Source organism: Armigeres subalbatus, chromosome 3, assembly GCF_024139115.2.
Source record: "Armigeres subalbatus isolate Guangzhou_Male chromosome 3, GZ_Asu_2, whole genome shotgun sequence".
NCBI classification, from domain to species: Eukaryota; Metazoa; Arthropoda; class Insecta; order Diptera; family Culicidae; genus Armigeres; species Armigeres subalbatus.
The window spans coordinates 47,017,565-47,039,068 of record NC_085141.1 but is presented as its reverse complement, the minus strand read 5'-3'; the positions used below and the strand labels follow the sequence as shown (position 1 = coordinate 47,039,068).

Here is a 21,504-nt window from a genome sequence, read left to right as displayed (position 1 = left end):
ATCTGCAATAGCTGCCCAACTGGCACTATTGAAAGCATTCCTCACGTCGAGAGTCACTACTGCACAATAGCGAACTCCCCTCCTCTTACGCTGGATAGCTATCTCCGCGGATTTGGTAACCGACAAGATAGCGTCTACGGTCGACTTACCCTTTCGGAAGCCAAACTGGTTACTCGATAGACCATCCGCACCCTCCGTGCGTATCAACAACCTGTTGAGGATGATCTTCTCGAGCACCTTCCCCGCCGTGTCAAGCAGGCATATTGGTCTATATGCCGACGGATCCCCCGGTGGTTTTCCCGCTTTTGGCAATAGGACCAAGCTCTGCCTTTTCCATGCTTCAGGGAAGACTCCCTCGTCCAGGCATCTCTGCATAACAGATCTGAACATCTCGGGAGCCTCGGCAATGGCCGCTTTGATGGCCAGGTTCGGAATACCATCCGGTCCTGGCGCCTTACCTACACTAAGGGACTGTGCAATCCCCGCAAGTTCCGCCACCGTTACTCTTCCCTCGTCGGCCACCCTGGCCCGTGGCAGGGAGGCCAGGGACTTGGGTCGTGACGTGGGAAGAGCCCCGCGATGATCCTCTCCAGCATCTCTGGAGACCGCTCTGTAGGGGCCATCGCCCCACGTGTCTTGGCCATTACGACCCTATAGGCGTCACCCCATGGATTCGCGTTGGCACTTTGACACAGGCCCTCGAAGCAGGCTTTTTTGCTTGATCTAATCTCAGTCTTCAGAGCGGCTCTAGCAGCCACGAACGCCACCCGTCGTTCAACACGCTCCTCTTCTGGTATTCTGGCAGGTATGTCCGTATTGCCCTATAGAGAGTGGTTTGGAAAAAAAGTTTCATTATAAATTCAGATTTGTATCAGCACAAACATGTGTGCTCAATTTTCAAGTATAACAGATCTTTTGATTGTGGTGCATTTTAGCCTGCATTTTAATCAGTTTTGTGTCAAAACCTTATTTATGAACTTCAAATCTTATGATAATGCTGGCTATGTAGCAAAAAAATAAATTTTCAAGTGTATTCCCATGCTTCAATTGCATTTTAATGCGGTTTCCACGTTGAGGCTTATGTGGAGCGTTCTCTTGAAGATCATATAACCTTGAGATGATAAAACTTGTCAGTAAGCTCAAATTGAGGGTGGTTCATATTGCCCCTACCCATTTGCTTGCACAAGATTTAGTGTATCAGATCCAATTGATAACAAATCGTATCGGATATACTTGCACGCTATAATTGTGGATATCCCACAAAAAACGTAGGTATTGATTAATTGATATGAATTCATTTCCTTTCCTTCTACGATCAAAATAACACGAGTCAGTCAAAAAGGCGCTTGGTGCGGTTTCGCTGAACCCCGACCAATTGTTCATTCCAATAATAAAATTAAATTAATGGCTTTCTCGTTTGAGCTAGCAAAACCCGAACCATTTGAATTTGTAGAGTTTTCCGTTAGATAAATTAAATGCAATTATAACATTTACCCATTTATTTAAAACACATTTCTGTTTCATAAACAATTAAAATTATTTGCTTCCGCACTGTGTTTACTTGGACTGTTTGCTTGCCAGATTATATCTTGTCTATCCAACCAAGATGATCTTGCATTTCGTTTGAATCGATTCCTATAACATTAAATTGCGCTTCGCTATCCATTGAATGGTGTACTTTTATTTTAACATAAAAAAGGAAAAACATCTATCAAGTAAACGGAACTATTGCCATAACAAAAGAAACGTATATGCATCCGGTAACATTTAGTGCGTCGTTCCGCTCGACGGTGTGTTAACTTCTTGCGTCGTTGATAGTGGCAGGCACCCGCACTTCCAATCCCTGCATTTCCTTCGACAGCACGATCTGACACCCGAGCCGGGAAGTATCGGTCAGCTCGTAGGCCAGGTCCAGCATGTCCAGCTCCTCATCGCCCGGTTTCTCCGGCAGTGCATCGTAATCGGCCTGCGAGAAGATCAGATGGCAAGTGGAACAGGTCAACGTGCCCTCGCACGCCCCGAAGCCCTCCAGGTCGATCTGATTGTTGACGATCACATCGAGCAGCGAATCGCCGACCTTGCCCTTGGCTTTTATCCGGTCTCCACTGGCTCGCACAAATGTGACCTCAACCCTGAGAGAGGAAAAAAAAATGAAACACGATTAAATGTGAGCGACAATAATGGTATGAACATTGAGAATTATATAGAGGCAGGCAATCTGCTAGAACGTCACGCTACATTAAAATATTTTTATCGTCCACATACGATTGTGGTGTATCAAAAATGACTAAAACTAGCGTAACGTAATTAGGGAATAGACTTTTATTGCGTACAACATCTATACACAAATCATTAATCTATGTTCAGATTGTCTTAGCTGAAAACAGAGAAAGGCAATATTTCCACTAGTTGGATCAACAAATGTTTGCGCTAATTTCCTGAAATTTATCAAAGCAGTGCGAAAATTATAATTTTTTAATCTTATCAGCTATCAGTGGGTTGCTTCGTGGGCTCTTACTGATTCACTTATCATCTAACAAAGAGTCCATTGATTATCGAACAAATGAGAAATATCAAATCTTGAATGACCAAGTATGGAAGAATGTTTGTGGATGATGCAGCATTTTTTTGAAAGCGAAAACGCCGATTAGATTACTTATCTTAAGCGGAGAGAAATTGCCATATAGGTAAAAGACAAGATAGGGGATTTTTTTTTTGTTTTTTACTGGAGTCCGGAAGAGCATATCGACATAATTCGAGTGGTCTTTCAAAAGACCGAGATGTCCTCCAAGCAAAAAAAAAAGGAACTGGTCGGTACAGTGCTGTGGTAACGATCGATATTAAGAACGCGTGTTACAGCGCTAACGTACTTATGCAGGTTTTTCTAGAGCAAAACGGTGTCCTGACTTTTGAAACAATCATCGGGCCAAGGTCGATCATGGTCACGGCTGCCCAAAGGAGTCTTGAGCGTTGGATTTGCTGAGTACGTAGTCCTGTCGATAATTGATGGGGATCTGAATGAGGTGAAATTACTGGCAGCGGAAATGATCGATACACCTAATCGAAAACTGGATGACTAGGGTAAATGATGTCACTTGGACAAGCACAGGACATTCATTAGAAAATATATCGAGATTGAAGAGAATAAAACAATTGGAAACTGTCGTGACCGATTCAACCACCGCTCCTAATCGGAGCGATTGCCGCTACCTCCGAACGATAATCAAAGTAGAGAGCAGTTCTACCCGATTGTCATCTGGAACTGCTTCCTCCGGCGGCATTTCGACCAGCAGGGGGCGGTGCCACCCGCTTACCCGTCTTGTGTCTACAGTGTCCAATTTTTTAGTAAATTACTTTGACTAGGTGCAAACTGTGATATACTGCGAACTGAAATATTTACTTTTTGGACATCAAATATATTATTTCGACATGGAAAATGCATATATTTTGGACAGACTCAAGTTTCTCCCGACTTGAAAATGGCACGTATCCACATTCATTTAAATGCATTTATTTACTTAACTGACATAGATTAAACCAAAAATTTACATTGTTTCGCAATCGTATCGATAGCATTGAAAACAACTCGAAAGTTGGTAATTAATGGTCTATCCATGTACTGTACTGCCCAAGATCGCATATTTGTCCCATATGAATAGGAAATCCAGCAAAGATGGGACTGATATGGGATCATAGGGAAATCAGGAGTGATTCAGTTTCATTCCAAATTTTCGACCACTATTCTAGTTTAAATCTGGAGCCAAATAGAACAAACTCGCTGGTTTCCCCAGCAGTGTTCTATTCATGTTTTTCAAATTTTCAATTAAATGAAATCATCATGTTGGCGCCAAGAAAGGCGCCGTAATTGCAAAGTGGATTGATCCGTAGATAAAATGACGCATTCATACACCAAAACAATTGGAAAATATTTGAATCTCGTGATTCAATCGTGGTTCAAATCTGAGGCATTCCACGGGGGCATGTCAGTCGATCCTGAGCGACCATTTCGAAAATATTTGAAACTCTGCACAGTTTTTCAATTTCATCTAAATCGTCATTTTTCGATATCAAATCTTCATATTGAGTCACGACTAACTTTTCAAAAGGGTGTATGTGAAAATGGTTCAAAAATATTTAAAAAGCTGCACAGCAAAAACGGAATGTTCGATTGTTATGATTTTTTCAGCAAAGTTAGACAACTAAATGGTGATTCTTAAGAAAATGCGCACAGTAAAAAAAAATTTTTGCCTTTAAAAATATCATTTTGTCACAAAAACTCAAATATCTCAAAACCCTATCTTTTTCGAACGTAATTTTTTTAGGAAAACGGTCCATTATATTAGCTATCTACCATAAAAATTTGGTGATGGTAAACTAATAAACAAAAAAGTTATGACATTTCAAACATTTCACAATTTTCACATTTAGTAAAAAAAAATTTTTCTGTGTAAGTTATTTCGAGAATTGCAGTTTGATGCAGATTTTATTGTTAAGGGACGTGATTTAAACAAGTTGTTTTCATGATATTTTGATTTAATTATTCATAGCATCTATAAGAAACTTAGACACGATCCAGTGTTGTGATCAAAATTATTGATAGTGTCATAATTTTCATTGCACGTGACTGACGAAAAATTCTTTTAATAGTGTTGAAACCTGTTGATAATAACGTTGATAGAAACATATCAGAAATGTTATTTTTAAGACAAAAGCTGCAAAATCAAATATTTATATACACGTGTACGTCTATAGTTTACCTGCAAAAAATATACCTCTTAGAGAATAGACTTTATAATCGGGAGGAAACGGGTATCTTCAACAACAACAAATGCATGATAGGTACATACCATGACAATGCTCACGAAAAAGCAAAAAAATTACTACTACTAAGGTTGTTAAAGATCTTATAGTAATTTTTTTCTTCAGTCAAGCAAATGACACCAAACTAGTCAGTAAAAACTTAAAAGTGATTTTGTTTATTGAAATATGACGAACAACATGAGTAGCCGCTTTCTCAACTGTTGTAGGCCGTTTGATGGAAAAAAGTGTTCAAAAAAGTTACGAAATCTCACAGAAAGCACCATAGATAAACTGAAAGCGACTGGTTATGCTCCAATGTCCACATTGAATACAAATTTACGCATTTGCACGTCCTGCCGTCTAAACGTTGACAAAAGAGCAATCTGTATATCATCGGTTGAGCAGAGCGCAGGAAGTTCGAAAACGACAGCAACTGAGGAATTGCCAGATGTATCGACAGCAACTGAGGAATTACCAGAAGTATTAAGTGCTGAGAGCCTTGCCACCGTACCATCAGCGAAATCTGTTTCAACAAATCAATCGGAAGATGAGTGTATCCAAAAGGTCAACATCGAACGCTTTAACGAGGGCATAGCTGGGATAAAAGTGACTCCGATTAAATGGAGTAAGATGGACTACGTTTATTACCCGGAGAAAAAATACCGTGAAATAAACGAAGCTGTACGAAGAAACCTCTTCAAATTAGGACCTGATGATGTGGAAAATACAGACTACGATGAGGTAATTATAAATATGAAGGAAAGGTTCTCGAATGCAGCCACGACAAGGAAAGAAAAATTATTGATTTTGTCGATGCTGCCAAGTTCGTGGTCTATTCAGGATGCCATTGATGAGTTCAAAACCAATAGAAATACAGTAAAAGAGGCAAAACAATTGAAGAATAACTGTCTTTCAACCAAAAATACTAGGTATAGTACTGCATCAACAGATGAGACAAAAGAAATAGTAGTTCAATATTTTGAAGATGATGAAGTAAGTCGAGCTATGCCTGGTCAAAAAGATTATGTATCAGTAAAAAAAGATGGAAAGCGTCAAGCAATCCAAAAACGATTAATGATGACGACTTTGAAAGAAGCGTACACACGCTTCAAGGAAATTCACGATAATATTAAAATAGGGTTTTCCTCATTTGCAAGCCTTCGGCCAAGGCAATGTAAGCTTCTTTCCAATTCAGGAACACATAATGTGTGTTTGTGCACAACCCATGAGAATATTAATCTTATTTTACATAGTTTGAAAAGAATCAATTTAACAAAGGATATTAAAATGTTAACTGGTAGTCTTTTGTGTGAAAATACAACATCAAATTGCTATCTACGATCTTGTTCGGATTGTCCAGATTCTTCATCATTGGAAAATACTTTATTCGCTGAGTTTGAAGAAAAATATATTGATCAGTTATCATTTGAGCAATGGGTGACCACGGATAGGTGTGACATAGAAACTATTGTAAAACCTGTAGATGAGTTTGTGTCATATTTTTGCTTGAAATTAGAAAGTTTAATCCCTCACGATTTCATTAAAACAGAACAATCCAGCTTTTTAAAATATACGAAAAATACATTTACAAAATGGTGAATTTTTAGTCATTTGTGATTTTCTGAAAATTACAGCTTTGTATTGCAAGATGAAGTGCAGTCCCATCACTGGAACGTACAACAAGCTACAATTCATCCATTCGTTATTTATTTTAATGGAAGTACGCAAATTGAACACTTAAGTTTTATTATAATTTCCGAAGATTTAAGACACGATTCAGTATCCGTAAACTTGTTCATTGAAAAAATGATTAACTTTTTACGCGTTGATAAGCATAAAGAAGTTAAAAAGATATATTTCATGTCTGATGGAGCAGCGTCGCAGTACAAAAATCGTAAGAATTTTTCGAGCCTATGTCAATTTAAATCAATGTACGGAATTGATGCAGAATGGCATTTTTTTGCTACATCACATGGCAAAGGTCCTTGTGATGCTATTGGAGGAACAATAAAGCGCATGGCCACAAGAGCAAGTTTAGCCAAAGAACGTGAGCATCCAATTAAAACTGCGAAAGAACTTTTGATTGGGCAAATCGTAGAAAAGAAAAGATTTAACCAAATTATCATTTTGTTTTACTACTACTGAAGAGTACGAAATAAAGGCTTCAGAGCTCAGCGAGCAATTTAATAACGCGAAAACGATCCAAGGAACCCAAAAATTTCACTGTTTCATTCCATTGTCGGAAAATAAAATTAAAGCAAAACTATACTCAAACTGTGCTGATAATAATTCAAAAGTGTTCGATATTTTAAAAATTTGAATAAAAATAAATAAAAATAAGTATTAATAAACTGTTTTCATGATATCATAACCCATACCAAAATTCAAACCCAAAACTCTTAGAGTTTCTATAACAACATTGTGTAACTGCCACATTTAATTTAATACTTAGGATAATATTAATTCATTTTTATTTATTTATACATATAATATTTATACATATAATATACATAATATCGATGAATACATAAATATGGAATATCATACAAACAACTTGTTTAACTCACGCAAGGCCCTTAACAATAAAATCAGCATCAAACTGCGATTCTTGAAAAAAAAAATACACGGAAATTTTTTTGTTTACTATATGTGAAAATTGTGAAATGTTTGAAATGTCATAACTTTTTGTTTATTAGTTTACCATCACCAAATTTTATGGTAGATAGCTAATATAATGGACCGTTTTCCCTAAAAAATTACGTTCGAAAAAGATAGGGTTTTGAGATATTTGAGTTTTTGTGACAAAATGATATTTTAAAGGCAAAAAATTTTTTTTACTGTGCACATTTTCTTAAGAATCACCATTTAGTTGTCTAACTTTGCTGAAAAAATCATAACAATCGAACATTCCGTTTTTGCTGTGCAGCTTTTTAAATATTTTTGAACCATTTTCACATACACCCTTTTGAAAAGTTAGTCGTGACTCAATATGAAGATTTGATATCGAAAAATGACGATTTAGATGAAATTGAAAAACTGTGCAAAGTTTCAACTCAATAGAAAATCATGAATTAAAAATTTTCTTAAATTTTGATGCTGTTGCTTGGAATCGCTCATCTGCAGAAAATAGAACGGAGCGTTATACCAGTTTTATTTCTTTGACATTTGACTGGTATAAAAATGAATCTAGAACAGCCTGCTGGGAAAATGAATGTTTCAGATTCATATTCAAACTGACAGCCCCGAACGATTTGAATCACTGCTGATTTTACCCAGTATCTCAATTACAATCAAACTTTGGCTGTAAAACCTCAAGATTTCCGTTTGAATCAATTTAAACGTGTTTAGGCGCATGTTACGAAGAGTCTTTTAATGCATGTTCTTCTGCATACTTGCGTTCAGCAGGCGCTTTGGTAGAAAGTTTTACATTTTAGATTATTACAGGACGGAGTTCAGTGCGTGATTTCTCTTGTTTCGGACCGAAATATTGTGTTCTGCATTGCGCGGCCGGTAAAAAGAGTAGCCATCGAACAAGTAAGTGCAGTGCGTGTTTTAGTCGTCGGGAGATAAAATAAAATATCTATCTTGTGTTCGGTGGCTCATGCGCATGTCGCGCGCGGTCGAAAAAAGCGCGTTCTTCAATAGTTTGCTGTAGCCATCGGGCAAGTGAGTACGGGGTGCTGCGCTTCCGTGCGGTCGTCCAAAACGCGAATCTCCTCAGTTTTCATATGCCACCGGGCGTGCATGTTTTAACTTTTAACTCGTATTAGTGTTATTTCCCATCTCATAGATCGCATCGCTTACCAAAGTGAATCCAGATAAATTATCCTTTGTAACTGAAACGATATCCTATCCCAAGACAATCGTGGAGATGCAGAGGTATACTTGGTCTCTAGTAGCAACGAGAGTCGGACTAACAATCCTTCCATTTACAATGTTATGAAAACTCATATGTGAATATGTACGTTATGTGGAAGATATTGATTTGGAAAATGTATTGGAGGTAACCACTTTCCCTTCGATGGGACTCGAATCCATGACCCTACCCCTACTGTAGGGTCATGGGTTCGAGTCCAATCCGTTTAGCTTCGCTTTTCAGTCTGATGTAGGCTTCCTCCATCCTCTCAAAGTTACGTGCCATGATATCAATGTCGTCGGCGAAACCAAATAACTGGACAGACTTCGTGAAAATCGTACCACTCGTGTCAATCCCTGCCCTTCGTATTACTCCTCCAAAGCGATGTTGAATAGCAGACACGAAAGACCATCACCTTGCCGTAACCCTCTACGGGTTTCGAGGGACTCGAGAATGCCCTGAAACTCGAACTACGCACATCACCCGATCCATCGTCGCCTTGATCAACCGTATCAGTTTATCCGGAAATCCGTTTTCGTGCATTAGCTGCCATAGCTGGTCCCGATCGATTGTATCATATGCGGCTTTGAAGTCGATAAATAGATGATGTGTAGGCACGTTGTATTCGCGGCATTTCTGCAATACCTGACGTATGGCGAACACCTGGTCTGTGGTAGAGCGTTCACCCATAAATCCCGCCTGGTACTGCCCCACGAACTCTCTTGCAATTGGTGTTGCAATTGGTGACACCTTCCATCCACTCCTGCGGCAGAACCTCATCCTCCCAAACCTTGGTAATCACCCAATGCAGCGCTCTAGCCACCACCGTGTTTAAACAGCTCTCCTGGTAGTTAGTCAACTCCAGGGGCTTTGTTGTTTTTCAGCCGGCCGATCTCCTCGGAGATTCGGAGCCGGAAGTCGCATGTCCTGCGCGCGTGCTCCTAGGTTCATTACCATACCGCCACCGTTGTCTGCCATATCGCCATTCAGGTGCTCTTCGTAGTGCTGTCGCCTCCTTTGGATCACCTCACGCTCGTTCGTAAGAAGGTTCCTGTTTATGTCCTTACACATATCGGGCTGTGGCACGTGGCCCTTACGTGAACGGTTCAACTTCTCATAGAACTTTCGTGCGTTATTAGCGCGGTACAGTTCCTCCGTCTCTTCACGGTCTCGATCTTCCTGCTGGCGCTTTTTCCTCCGGAAAATCGAGTTTTGTTTGTTCCGCGCCCGTTTGTATCGTGCCTCGTTCGCCCTCGTGCGGTGTTGCAGCAATCTCGCCCATGCTGCATTCTTCTCCTCAACTAACTGCTCACATTCGCCGTCATACCAGTCGTTTCTCTGATCCGGAGCCACCGTGCCTAGTGCAGCGGTTGCGGTGCTTCCAATGGCGGATCGAATATCTCCAGCAATCTTCAAGAGATGCTGCGCCTAGCTGATCTTCCGTTGGGAGTGCCACTTCCAGCTGCTGCGCGTAGTCTTGGGCTAGTCTACCGTCTTGTAGCCGCCCAATGTTAAGCCGCGGCGGACGACTCCGACGCGTGTTGATCACCGTCGAGAGTTTTGAGCGCAGACATACTGCGACGAGGTAGTGGTCGGATTCAATATTCGCACTGCGGTAAGTGCGTACGTTCGTGATGTCGGAGAAGAATTTACCGTCGATTAGAACGTGGTCGATTTGGTTTTCCGTTACTTGATTAGGTGATTTCCATGTGGCCTTGTGGATATTCTTGCGGGGGAAGAAAGTGCTTCGGACTACCATTCCGCGGAGGCTGCAAAGTTTATGCATCGTTGGCCGTTGTCGTTCGATACGGTATGCAGACTATCCGGTCCGATGACCGGTCTATACATTTCCTCCTTCCTACCTGAGCGTTCATGTCACCGATGACGATTTTGACGTCCCGCAGTGGGCATCCATCGTATGTCTGCTCCAGCTGCGCATAGAACGCTTCTTTCTCGTCGTCGGATCTCCCTTCGTGTGGGCAGTGCACGTTGATGATGCTATAGTTGAAGAAACGGCCTTTTATCCTCAGCTTGCACATCTTTGCGTTGATTGGCTGCCACCCAATCACGCGTTGGCGCATCTTTTCCAGCACTATGAAGCCGGTTCCCAGCTCGTTGGTGGTGCCACAGCTTTGGTAGAAGGTAGCCGCTCGATGCCCGCTTTTCCACACTTTCTGTCCTGTCCAGCAGATTTCCTGCAGCGCTACGACATCGAAGTTGCGGGGATGTAATTCATCGTAGATTATCCTGTCGCAACTTGTGAAGCCTAGCGACTTGCAGTTCCATGGTCCAAGCTTCCAATCGTGATCCTTTATTCGTCGCCTAGGTCGTTGCCGATTGTATCGAGTCGTATTATCTTCTATGTCGTTCGTAATAGTTGTTTTTAAAGGCGGCTTATTGGGCCTGCGCAAACCTCCTGTCTCGTCGGAGGCCGTCGTGTCAGGGCTGTTTAGCGTCCCACCTAACACCAGGACTTGGGCTTGTGCGCTTTGAGCGGCATACGGTCGAAAAACGTATCTGTCAAGATACAATTAAGTGGTGGAATTCAATGGGATTGTACAAACTCGTCTTATGACAAGTGAAGACATTCCACTAAAAAGCTCAAAATAATGTTCTTAACAAAATGGAAATTAATTCTAATCTCTGATCTTATCATCTAATCTAATTTCTATACCCTCATGTTAGTGCTCCCTAGAATACCAATCCAAGACAAAATTTTCAAAACGACTTATCTGCTTTTGTAAACAAAGATTCAAACGACGATTTGACGAATCTGATAGCTCTCCCACACAAACCAACACCATCAACAGGTAGCGGAAACCTTCACCTACCTATTGGTGGTGTTGGTTTGCGTGGGAGAGCTTTCAGATTCGTCAAATCGTCGTTTGAATCTTTGTTTACAAAAGCATATAAGTCGTTTTGAAAATTTTGTCTTGAATCCAAAGGTGCTATCTACGTTGGTTACAAGCTATACTAAGAGCATCATTACCGGTCGCGAGCATTTTAATCACCCGCGCAGCGCTTTCATTTTAGTTTCGTCACTCGTTTCCGTATCGGTTACTATTTTCGGCTCTCAATTTGGTTCAGGAGGGTGAAACGCCTGTCATCCGCGGTACGATGGCGCTCTACCCAACATCGTTTTTGGTACTTCTGTTTTTTGGTACCCAGTTCATGGGTAGTATACCCGAATTCAACCATCATTTTGGGTGATTGGTTTGTACGCAGTTAGTGCTAATTATCGGCAATAAGTTTCTCCTGGCGAAAACTTACAATTAGTTGAGGTACATCGAGCCTTTTGTGTTTGTATGGCTTCTTTATGTCGAAAAATAGCTCGTCGATACTTCCGAAGTTTTGTTATCATGTATTAAACGAAATTAAAACAAAAACATTGTACGCCATATAGTGAATGAATGGTGGGTAGGCGTATTAGCCTTCTCTTCAGTCCCCTGATTTGGTTGCTGTATTCCGTACCGGTGACGTTTGACAGTTGACAGTACATCAAATAGCAGCGCTCTTATCGCGCTACCAAATTTGGTCACCTGTCAGTCGCGCTACTGTTATAGCAGCGCGTTTAGTAGCGACCGGTAAAGTGTCAAGTAATGATATTGCGCTGCCAAACGGCTTAAACTCACCACCGGTAATCTTGCTCTAAGGGAAACTAAACGTATGTCAGCTATATACTTACTATTGTCGTTTTCGTTTTTGCGGTGTAGCTGCACCGGGTGTACACTTTCTGCACTGAAATTGTTCGTTTTTGGTTTTCGCTCTACACTCAAACCCCACTTTTTCGTGCACCGTATGGAAAGTGTAGCACGCATAAAATCGAGAGTGTAGCTTGTTCGAATGGTGGTGTTACCAATACAGCCGCATGCCACGTGCTTGTTGCTGTCAAATTCTGTTTTGTTTTGGCTTCGGTTTTGATGTACCGGGTGCGCGTTGGAGTTAGATTTTTTTTAATAAAGTGGGAATGGTAATTGCGTGTTTTAATTCTATTTATCTAATACAAAATAAATAAAAATGTAGTTTTATGTATGTCATAAGAGAAGGATAATTAAAAACAGTGAAGGACATTTAATAATCGATTAGTTTATAAAAGTTAGGCGATGAATCAAGGTAAAAGAAATTGCTTACATTCAACCAGTTGTATTGTATACTAATTCATGTTCCTGCTATTAAATTTTATCTTTCGTTACTTTGACCATCGGTTTGAATATATTATTAGTCATGAAATTATTCTAATAAAGAAGTTTTTTTTGTGGAACTTGAAAATAGTTCCAAACTTTTGAACCAACATCAGAACTTGTTCTTCGAAGTATCTTTTGGAAAAATCAACTAGCTTGAGGTGAAGAATCATTCCATAAACTCTTTTGAATTCCAAGTTTTTGGTATTTGCAAAGGATTTTTACAACCTTTTCAGATTTTGAATATTCAGCTTTGATCTATTGAGATTTTGTTAATTTTTATTATCTTATAGAATCTAATGACTCAATAGCAATAATTACAGTCTTGCTTGCTAGCTCACATTTTATTACATGGGCCACCTTTTAGTTGAGCCTTTGCTGGTTAATCCATGGAATTGAGCATATTTAGCATAATTGAACATAATTTGTGAATTGTAATGTTTAAGTCGCAGTACATATGTTCAAATGGCTGACAGGTCACCAGACAGGTTATAGCCTATTCAGATTACGCCATTAATCTTAATAAATATCGTGTACAAGTGGAATTGAAAATTGAATGTATGTAGATGGGCATCAAGTTACTCTTTATCATATTTATTATAATAAATGGCGCAATTTTAAACGGCTATTAGCTCAATCAGCATATCACGAATGTACATGTATAACAAGATTAGTTTAGAATCGAGCTTAGAATGTATAAACTGATTCGAGCTTTTTTAATTCGTTCAATAAATATCTTTGCAAAGCAATATTTTATAAAACTGGAAAACTTTGGAAACCAATTTCATTTATAATACATTCTACTTTCCACTTAATTTGTGAGTGCTAAGAAAAATGTATGTCTCTTACGAACCGAAGTTCGCCGCATTGTTATATAATAGCAAATTTAAGGTTAGTACAAACAAACGTTTCCCTAAGAATCCAACATTCTTCTCAAAAACCTGAAATGGCCCAAGAATTCCCAATGAAAACCCAAAAATCAATCTACTTGTAGTTTTGTATTGTGATTAATTGAAATATGCTTTTGCATATTTTAATACTTCCATCAGAAACAAAGAAGCTCTTAATGAATCATTGGCCGTGAAATTTTGCAATATTTGATTCGTTTTGAAATATCATGCATCGTTTTCATGATCTGTCAGACAGTGAGTACTGTGTTCAGCTTTAGATAATCGATGCAATTAAACAGAAAGTAAAAGTAAAATGTCTATAAGAGTGACACTATTCATACAATTTCAATTTAATCCCAACAAGAATGATTGGAATAACATACATATTTCAAAGCAGGCAGCAAGAACAAAAACAAATATGACAGAAGCATGGAAGATGGCCGATGTCACACATACTTTCGCAATCTTACTGGGACTGCACTGAAAATGTTCGTTTATGTGGTGCAAAATTATGCATTTTCCGGTGTAGCTACACCACAAAAACGAAAACGACAATATGTTACATATGTTGTAAACAAACGCTAGAGACAGTCATGCTGAAAACTGTGTAGGGGCAGGAGGGGCCATATGAACATACGGGGTAAACAAAAGTAAAAGTAAACTAGTAAACAAAAATTGAAAAGCAAGATATGTCAGAAGTAATTCTGCACTGAGGAAACTGGACGTACGAATTTCAATCAAACGCTTTATGGAAGTTTGCCACAAGAAATCAAAAGGCCGTCTTATGAAAGATGATTTAAATTTAAAAAAGAAGCAATGTGCGGCAGAGTGGGATCGTCGGGATCGAGAGGCCTGTATGCAGACCACACAGCGAAGTTTGGACAATGGACATACGTTTAGGCAACTCCGTATATAAAGCGCAGGATTGTTACGACTACGACTACGCAGAATTCGCGGTTTTTGCGGATTTGATGCAGATGAACATAACGGTTTTAAGGCTTCGCAAGGAATTAGTTTTGGAGGGAAATTTAATAAATAAGGAGCGTAGTTTACGATAGCAAAATGTTGTTGAGATGGACTCCGCGTTTGAAGTCTATGCTTACCCAAGCCACCCCTTCCCCAAGCCAATATTGAATGCATTATACTCTTGAGCACTCGTTTAACAAGCATTATATGGGTAAAAACTTCACTTGTGGTCATTTTTCATCGTTTTTGAATATCCATTTTTTGTCACGTCAATTTTGACATAATTCCGAGATATGTCTTAGTTTCTTCTTGATTAACCCCTCTACGACGAACCACACAGCATGAAACATGCCATCATTTTTCGATTTTTTTTGTCAGGAATTAGTTTAAAGTATTGAAGGTTTTATATTGTTTTCATAGCATTCATCTAGAAAGAAACAGGGTCTATACAAAAATTTGAAACACAAATATGTTCCTTGTTTCTTGTACAGAAATAGGATTTTTCTGATTATTCTGAAAGTAATTCCCGTTGATTTTTTTTTTCAACAATTCGATGAGACTCTTTTTCAGTCTGCTGAACTTTGCTCCAAAAAAATAGATTTTTTTTCTCTTGGAGGAACTTTCACTGTTTTCTGTAGCGATGACTGCCTCAATCTTTGCGTAAACTTCCGTCTTGCATTTGGGAAATAATTCTCGAAAGGTTTTTCTTAGGAATTAGAATACACTAAACAATATCTACAGGAATTCTCGAAGCGATTTCCAACGGAATCCATGGAAAAAATTGCTTGTATTTGAGGAAGATTTTTTTTTCATGGATTGCTGGAGAAGTTTTTATAAAAATTAACTTTGCGATTCCCAGAAAGACAGCAGGAATATCTGCAATATAATCCGTTTTGAATTTATGGTATGAGATAATTTCCGGAAATTTTTGTGCTGATATCGGATTTCTGTTGGAAATTCCGTCCGAACTCCTGAAGAAATATTTCACAAGAATTGAAGTATTTTCCGCACAATTTCTTTTAAAAAATCCTAGAAATTTCCACAAGGTTTTCCACAGAAACTTGTGCTGAAATTTCTGAAAAAAAACTTCAGAATGGATGGAACACCATGGATTACATTTTACGAAACTTAAACAACTTTGTAAGATTCTGAATTATTTCTCTCTGGACTGGATATATATCCAAATAATTTTCATATTTTTATATGAATTCAACTAATTTGTATACAGAAGTTTTGTTCGAAAAACAAATTAACATTATTTTATTACCTAATTTTTACGTAAGTAAGCTTATGAACAACAATTACAACAAAGCTGCAACCATCATTTTCTGTATGAAACGTTGATTATAGAAATCATTTTGACTGCCTCATACTTGTTTGCTTAGTTAGAACGTTGGTGAACAGGACCATCCAGAATAGATGTGATACTAATGGATATTTTCTTTTTTCTTTTCAATGTGGTAAAATCATGTAGAAAATCAAAGTTATATTATATGAAACGTACTGAAAGAGAACACGTTCTGTAAATTGTGGTAACAAAAATTGATATTTCGCGCGTAGTTGGCGCGAATTGGATTTCATGTCGCGCGGAAATGTCACGTATTTGATTTTAGTTGGCGCGGATTTCGCGCCGGTCGAAACTTAGGTATGTTAAAATTCATGTTATATCTGAGGTTGAATTTTTAGTCAAATCGGTTCACGCGCAACCGAGACCAGAAGCTCCAAAAATGACAATTGGGCATACAATTTGTTATTATTAAAAATGTTATTAATAATTATTAAAAATTGTATTTAAAAAATGTCTTCATAATTTTGAATTCTTTAAGTTTTTTGAAACAATTTGTGCTGATAAAGATTAATAAGCTTTGTGATTCCAAATAATTCTTTGTCTAGTAATTAATTAGATCATTTTATTGCTTTTTTTATCGAAGAACCGATAATTTTTCAACGTGCCAACACAAATGTTCACACGTCTAACTGCATAGAAATTAGCGAAAGCACAATCAAAAACATTTTATTGTCTTTATTAAGCAGATTTACAGCCCTAGGCTGGCTCGTCTTCAGAGACAATCTAAAACATCGTTCTTGCACTCTTTCACACTTTTTTGCAGCTCATCCAATTAGGCCGTTACAAATATTTATTTGACTTTTTGTCCTACTGGTCTCTGAAAGGTCAAGGGGGGGATAATAAAAAATAAATATTAAAACGAAAAAAATAAAAAAAAACTCCTCGGATTTGTTCAAGAATGTTTTGAAAATCCTCAAAATTATCCAAATTTTATTTTGTTGCCCCCTCAAAACATTATTTTTTGGCAAAACAAATCGGAGGGGGGGAGGACAAAATAGATATTAAATATTTGTATCGGCCTTATACATAAATGGTAAAACTGGTGGGAATATATTTTAGTAAGACAATATTTTTAACCGGTAGAAGGACGACGCAAAATTGGATATACATATATCTCGGGTACTTTTTCAAAAGGACGTATGTGATTTTGTAAACAAAGTTTCAAACTTCGATTTATCCAATCTGATAGCACTCTTACGCAAACCATCACCACAGACAGGTAGAGGAAGCCATCTGCTACCTGATGGTGGTGGTGGTTTGCGTGGGAGTGCCATCAGATTGGACTAATCGACGTTTGAATCTTTGTTTACAAAATCACATACGTCCTTTTGAATAAGTACCCGAGATATCATTCTGCCATTTTCATACACAAGCTGCAGTTGCACGGAAAAATCTTCAAAATCATTGTTGAAATGATAAACTTGGTTTAGTGTTCTCCTGCGACGCTGGGTAAATACCATTACGTGGTGTGTCACGGAATAATGTTTACCATGGTCATATAGCTAACCTCTAGCTAACCCAATAGATACCTTCCTAAATATTCAACTTTGTGATATTTATGAGGGTATTGTCAAGTCGGTTGCCTCTTGCCAAGCTCCATCCTCTCCCTAGTTACGGTGAAGATGGGTACGGCCAGTAAAAGTAATCCTCATGATTTTATAATTTATGTCTTTTCTTGATTTCTGATAGCATTCTAGATAAGCATTTCAAAAGAAAAACATGATATCACTAGTTTACAATCTACTATGAGTTACACAGTGACAATGCAAATGCAACTCATTTCACTACCTAGTTAATACTTCATACAAAAGTCACTATTTGGTCACTTTTTCTGCATCTGAAAGTCACTATTTGGTCACTTTTTTCGTCATCGTTGGTCACTAAGTCACTATTTTAAACGGCATTTATCGCTACCAGCCCTGGCTTCCACACTGATATTCTTCCCTCCCCCTTCATACGGGAGCTTGGCAGAAGGAAGGTCGTGCGATATGTGCCATCACAAATATTGCCCTCCGCTCGCTTTCAAATCGAGTTCAATAAACAAAAATTCATGCCTGCCGTATCCTAACGGAACTATCAATTCTATACTTTTGCCTCTAATTCTATCATGAACATGTACGTCTAAGTTTGGAGAATGATATTAGCATTTCCATATCATCGAAAAGTTGATCGTTATTTATCAATACTTGCAAATGGTTTAGCAAATTGGTGGAGAGCTTCCATCCGATTGATGTGAACGCTTTTAACCCTTTATAAGGCAGTTGCAACTATATTGCCACCAACAAATTATTTTTTTTCTATTTATTAACAAGAGCTCTACTTATTATTTTCCATGTAGTGACTTTATTTTCTTCCTAGTAACACCCCAGATGAATTTGAGCCCCAAAAAAATTAAAATGTCAATTTGAGAACAGTTTTTTTACGAACAGATCGTAAGTTTCGAGTGGAAGAAGGATTTTCAGTTGTAATTCGTTAAAAAAACGACAAAGATATATTTTTTCCCGTTGGTATTAATTATTTTGAATCTCCTGTGTTAGATTATTACGTGATTAGCGTGAAAAAAGCTTTGCCTTTCTTTTTTGGATTTTTGACGAAATTGTGTTTTTTTTTTTCCAAGGGTCCCCCTCCCCTTATGAACAAAAGCGCGAAACAATTTCACTTATAATGCGTTTTCCGACTAGGACTCTTCACCAAAAAATGTAACGTGCCTTGATTTGACTGGTTTTACGTAAAACCCATTTTTTTTTTAAATCTTTTGTTTATTTTTATTGTTGCCTGTTTTCCCGCTTGCCGGGCAGTGGCAACTATACAGCCACCAATTTTTCAATGTTTCTGAACTGTTCAATGTATAACAATGAATAAATTTAATACCATGTCAACATTGTGTCCTATTGTTGTTTTTGTTAATTTATTGTTCAGATTCGTCTGCCTTATAAAGGGTTAACATACAAAATCCTTCGTATCTTAGATTTGGATTTGATACCCACTACTGTCTAAAGTCACTAAATAGTATCTAGTGACTTTAGTACTGTGCGTCTCGTAAAACGTAATAAATTTTGCATATGTATCTAAAATAAACATTTTTAAATATATTTGTATCTCAGAACTGAATTTCAATGCGATTTTAACAGGACAATCATAAAACTTGCCAATAGTCAAATTAAAGGGTAGCTCACATTGCCCCTCTTTTTCCTAATATCCCTCAATGGGTTAGATGCAATTTTTTTTATTTTGTAATTGTAATCTTATTGAGTACGATAATCTACTGGCATCTATTATTTACGACCTATGATTGTTCAATTGTCAACCAAACGATAAAAAAAAATTACATTCTGCTATCCAAATAAAAGCCATTATCAAATAGGTATATACTTCGCGAGGTGTGATTTACTAACCACTTCGCCTCCATTCCAATATTTGTGAATTATACGGCAAGAGGTGAGCCAGCCAAGGGCTGAAAACCTCTTAAATAAAGACGATAATAATAATAATTATACGGCAACCTTGAAGGCGAATAACATTTTAACTGATAAAGAGGAGTTACCGTTCTCACAATCAGTGATATGCCATACTTGACGATTTCGTGATAAGAAGATACATAAGTATAAGTATATTTATTTGTTACGATAGCCTACCAGTTACAGGACTTTTACTTAGGTCAAGGAAGTATAAATATACGTATGTTATGGCGATCTCCGTTCCATCTTTTTCATTGGCAAAATGTCAAACGAATAGCAATTTATGTAAATTTTAGCGATCACCTACGTGATCAAAACTAACTCGCAACTCCACCACATATAAACTCTTTCCATCTTCGAAGCAAAAAGCTCGGTACCGAAATTTCGTAACTCATTTCCACGCTCGCAAACACATAAGCGACGTCGACCCAAAAACCGTGTAAGCACTAACCTCTTCCTGGGTCTTTTCGTGCTCCAAGTGCCTCCGACAACAGCCGCATAGGTATAGCGAGCAGAAGCGGTGGTAAACAATGCAATGTCGATTGCAACACAGAAAAGAGTATGCACTTACTCTTCGTTTTGCAGCTTCGGCTGGGATGTGGACAAACTTCTGGAGACGCTCTGGATCAGACGCATTTGTTGGAACGTGATTATATTGCTGATGGCACGGTTGCTGCTAGCTCCAACAGCATCCATCAAACAGGTTTTGGCCAGACTCTTCCTAATTATTTGCTGAGTGGTACGTGATGTAATCAACTTGAACATTTTCTCGACGAGGAAGTTTACTTTCACTTGGAACGATATTTTGCTTAGGAACACTTTGCTACAGGAATCTACCAACAAGCACAACTAACAGAGCATCGCTTCCGGGTTCTAGACGACTCGACTTTAGCTCAGCCAAGTTCTTTTTTTCGCACACGCTTTTAAATAAAATACACAACTGACTATGCTCAGGTTTCAGTTTGTACGATAGACTCAGTGGCCCAGACCCCCAAACCGTGCGAGCCGAACGAAGATCAAAATTTGACATATGAGCATGCATGATAAAATTAGTGCAAGAGCTGCGACCACCAAAAATATATCCCGCCCGTTATAATTAAATACGAGAGCAAAGTTAGCTCTTATTTCCAGACAAGGGGTCGTTTAAAATTTACGTCATATACAAATTCAGCGAATTAGGCTTTCTGCGAGCGTGTACGCACACGCACATTTCACTCACACTTTTACTCAGTTTGTTTGCAACCACGAGCAGCTGTCACGGCAAAATCAAATGAGATTGTTTTCAACCACGAACCGTGCGTTCGTGTTGGTGAGAAATGTCGGCAAGACCCTAATACTAGAGTGCTTTGAGAATAGGTCGTATGTGCAAAAGAGAGCCTCTCTTCGGTTCCATTCTCTTTCGATTATTACAAAGCTATGCACAATTTTACGTTGGATTTTTTGGCAGATATCTAACGACAATAGCTTTGTCTAGCGTGCTAAAGTGAAAATGTTGCAGAAAATGCTAAACTTGCCGATCTATTAGCGAAAGAGAGCGTGAACAAAGAGAGTCTCTCTTTTGTACATACGACCTATTCTCAAAGCAATCTAGAATAGAGTGATGTTTGGCACACGCACACCACCCAAGTAACCATACTGAGCAATGCTGAGCCCTTGACTGAGCCGTTAAAAATGACATTAATTCGGTTCTATAGTCGCATTAAAGTCATGTGCAACGACGGCAACGACCAACAAGGGAATTTGCTGACAGATAAAACTGAAGTGGCTGCCAGGTGGAAGCAACACTTCGAGACTTTGTTGAATGGAGGAAATGACGGTGCATCGGTGAACAGAATAAATATTAGCGACGATGGACAAGCTGTGGAGTCACCTACACTACACACTTAAAATAAATCGCCGAATTCGGTAAAATTTTACCGAAATCTCAACAGCAGAACTGTTCGGTAAATAATTTACTTGATCTTCGGTGAAAAAATCTGTAAAATAAATTACCGAACAGTTCTGC

General features: G+C 38.5%; 1 protein-coding gene and 1 long non-coding RNA gene across 2 annotated transcripts in view; one reads left to right on the top strand and one right to left on the bottom strand.

Moving 5' to 3' along the window:
- The window catches only part of LOC134228018 (uncharacterized), a 593,534-nt gene that overhangs the window by 565,604 nt on the left and 6,426 nt on the right, over positions 1-21,504 (top strand). The gene's annotated exons all lie outside the window — the stretch shown is intronic.
- LOC134226710 (adrenodoxin-like protein 2, mitochondrial) lies at positions 1,475-20,517 on the bottom strand. Its single transcript, XM_062707667.1, has 2 exons — positions 20,071-20,517; positions 1,475-2,132 (listed from the first exon to the last, which is right to left on the bottom strand). The coding sequence occupies exons 1-2, from the start codon at positions 20,262-20,264 to the stop codon at positions 1,796-1,798; spliced, it is 531 nt and encodes a 176-aa protein (XP_062563651.1). The 5' UTR covers positions 20,265-20,517; the 3' UTR covers positions 1,475-1,795.

Bases quoted from the DNA above. Each gene is read 5' to 3' on its own strand.
- LOC134226710 (XM_062707667.1), bottom strand. From the start codon at position 20,264: ATGTTCAAGTTGATTACATCACGTACCACTCAGCAAATAATTAGGAAG. The intron at 2,133-20,070 runs GTAAGTGCATAC...TTCCTCTCTCAG, and splicing joins CCGAAGCTGCAAAACGAAGA to GGTTGAGGTCACATTTGTGC.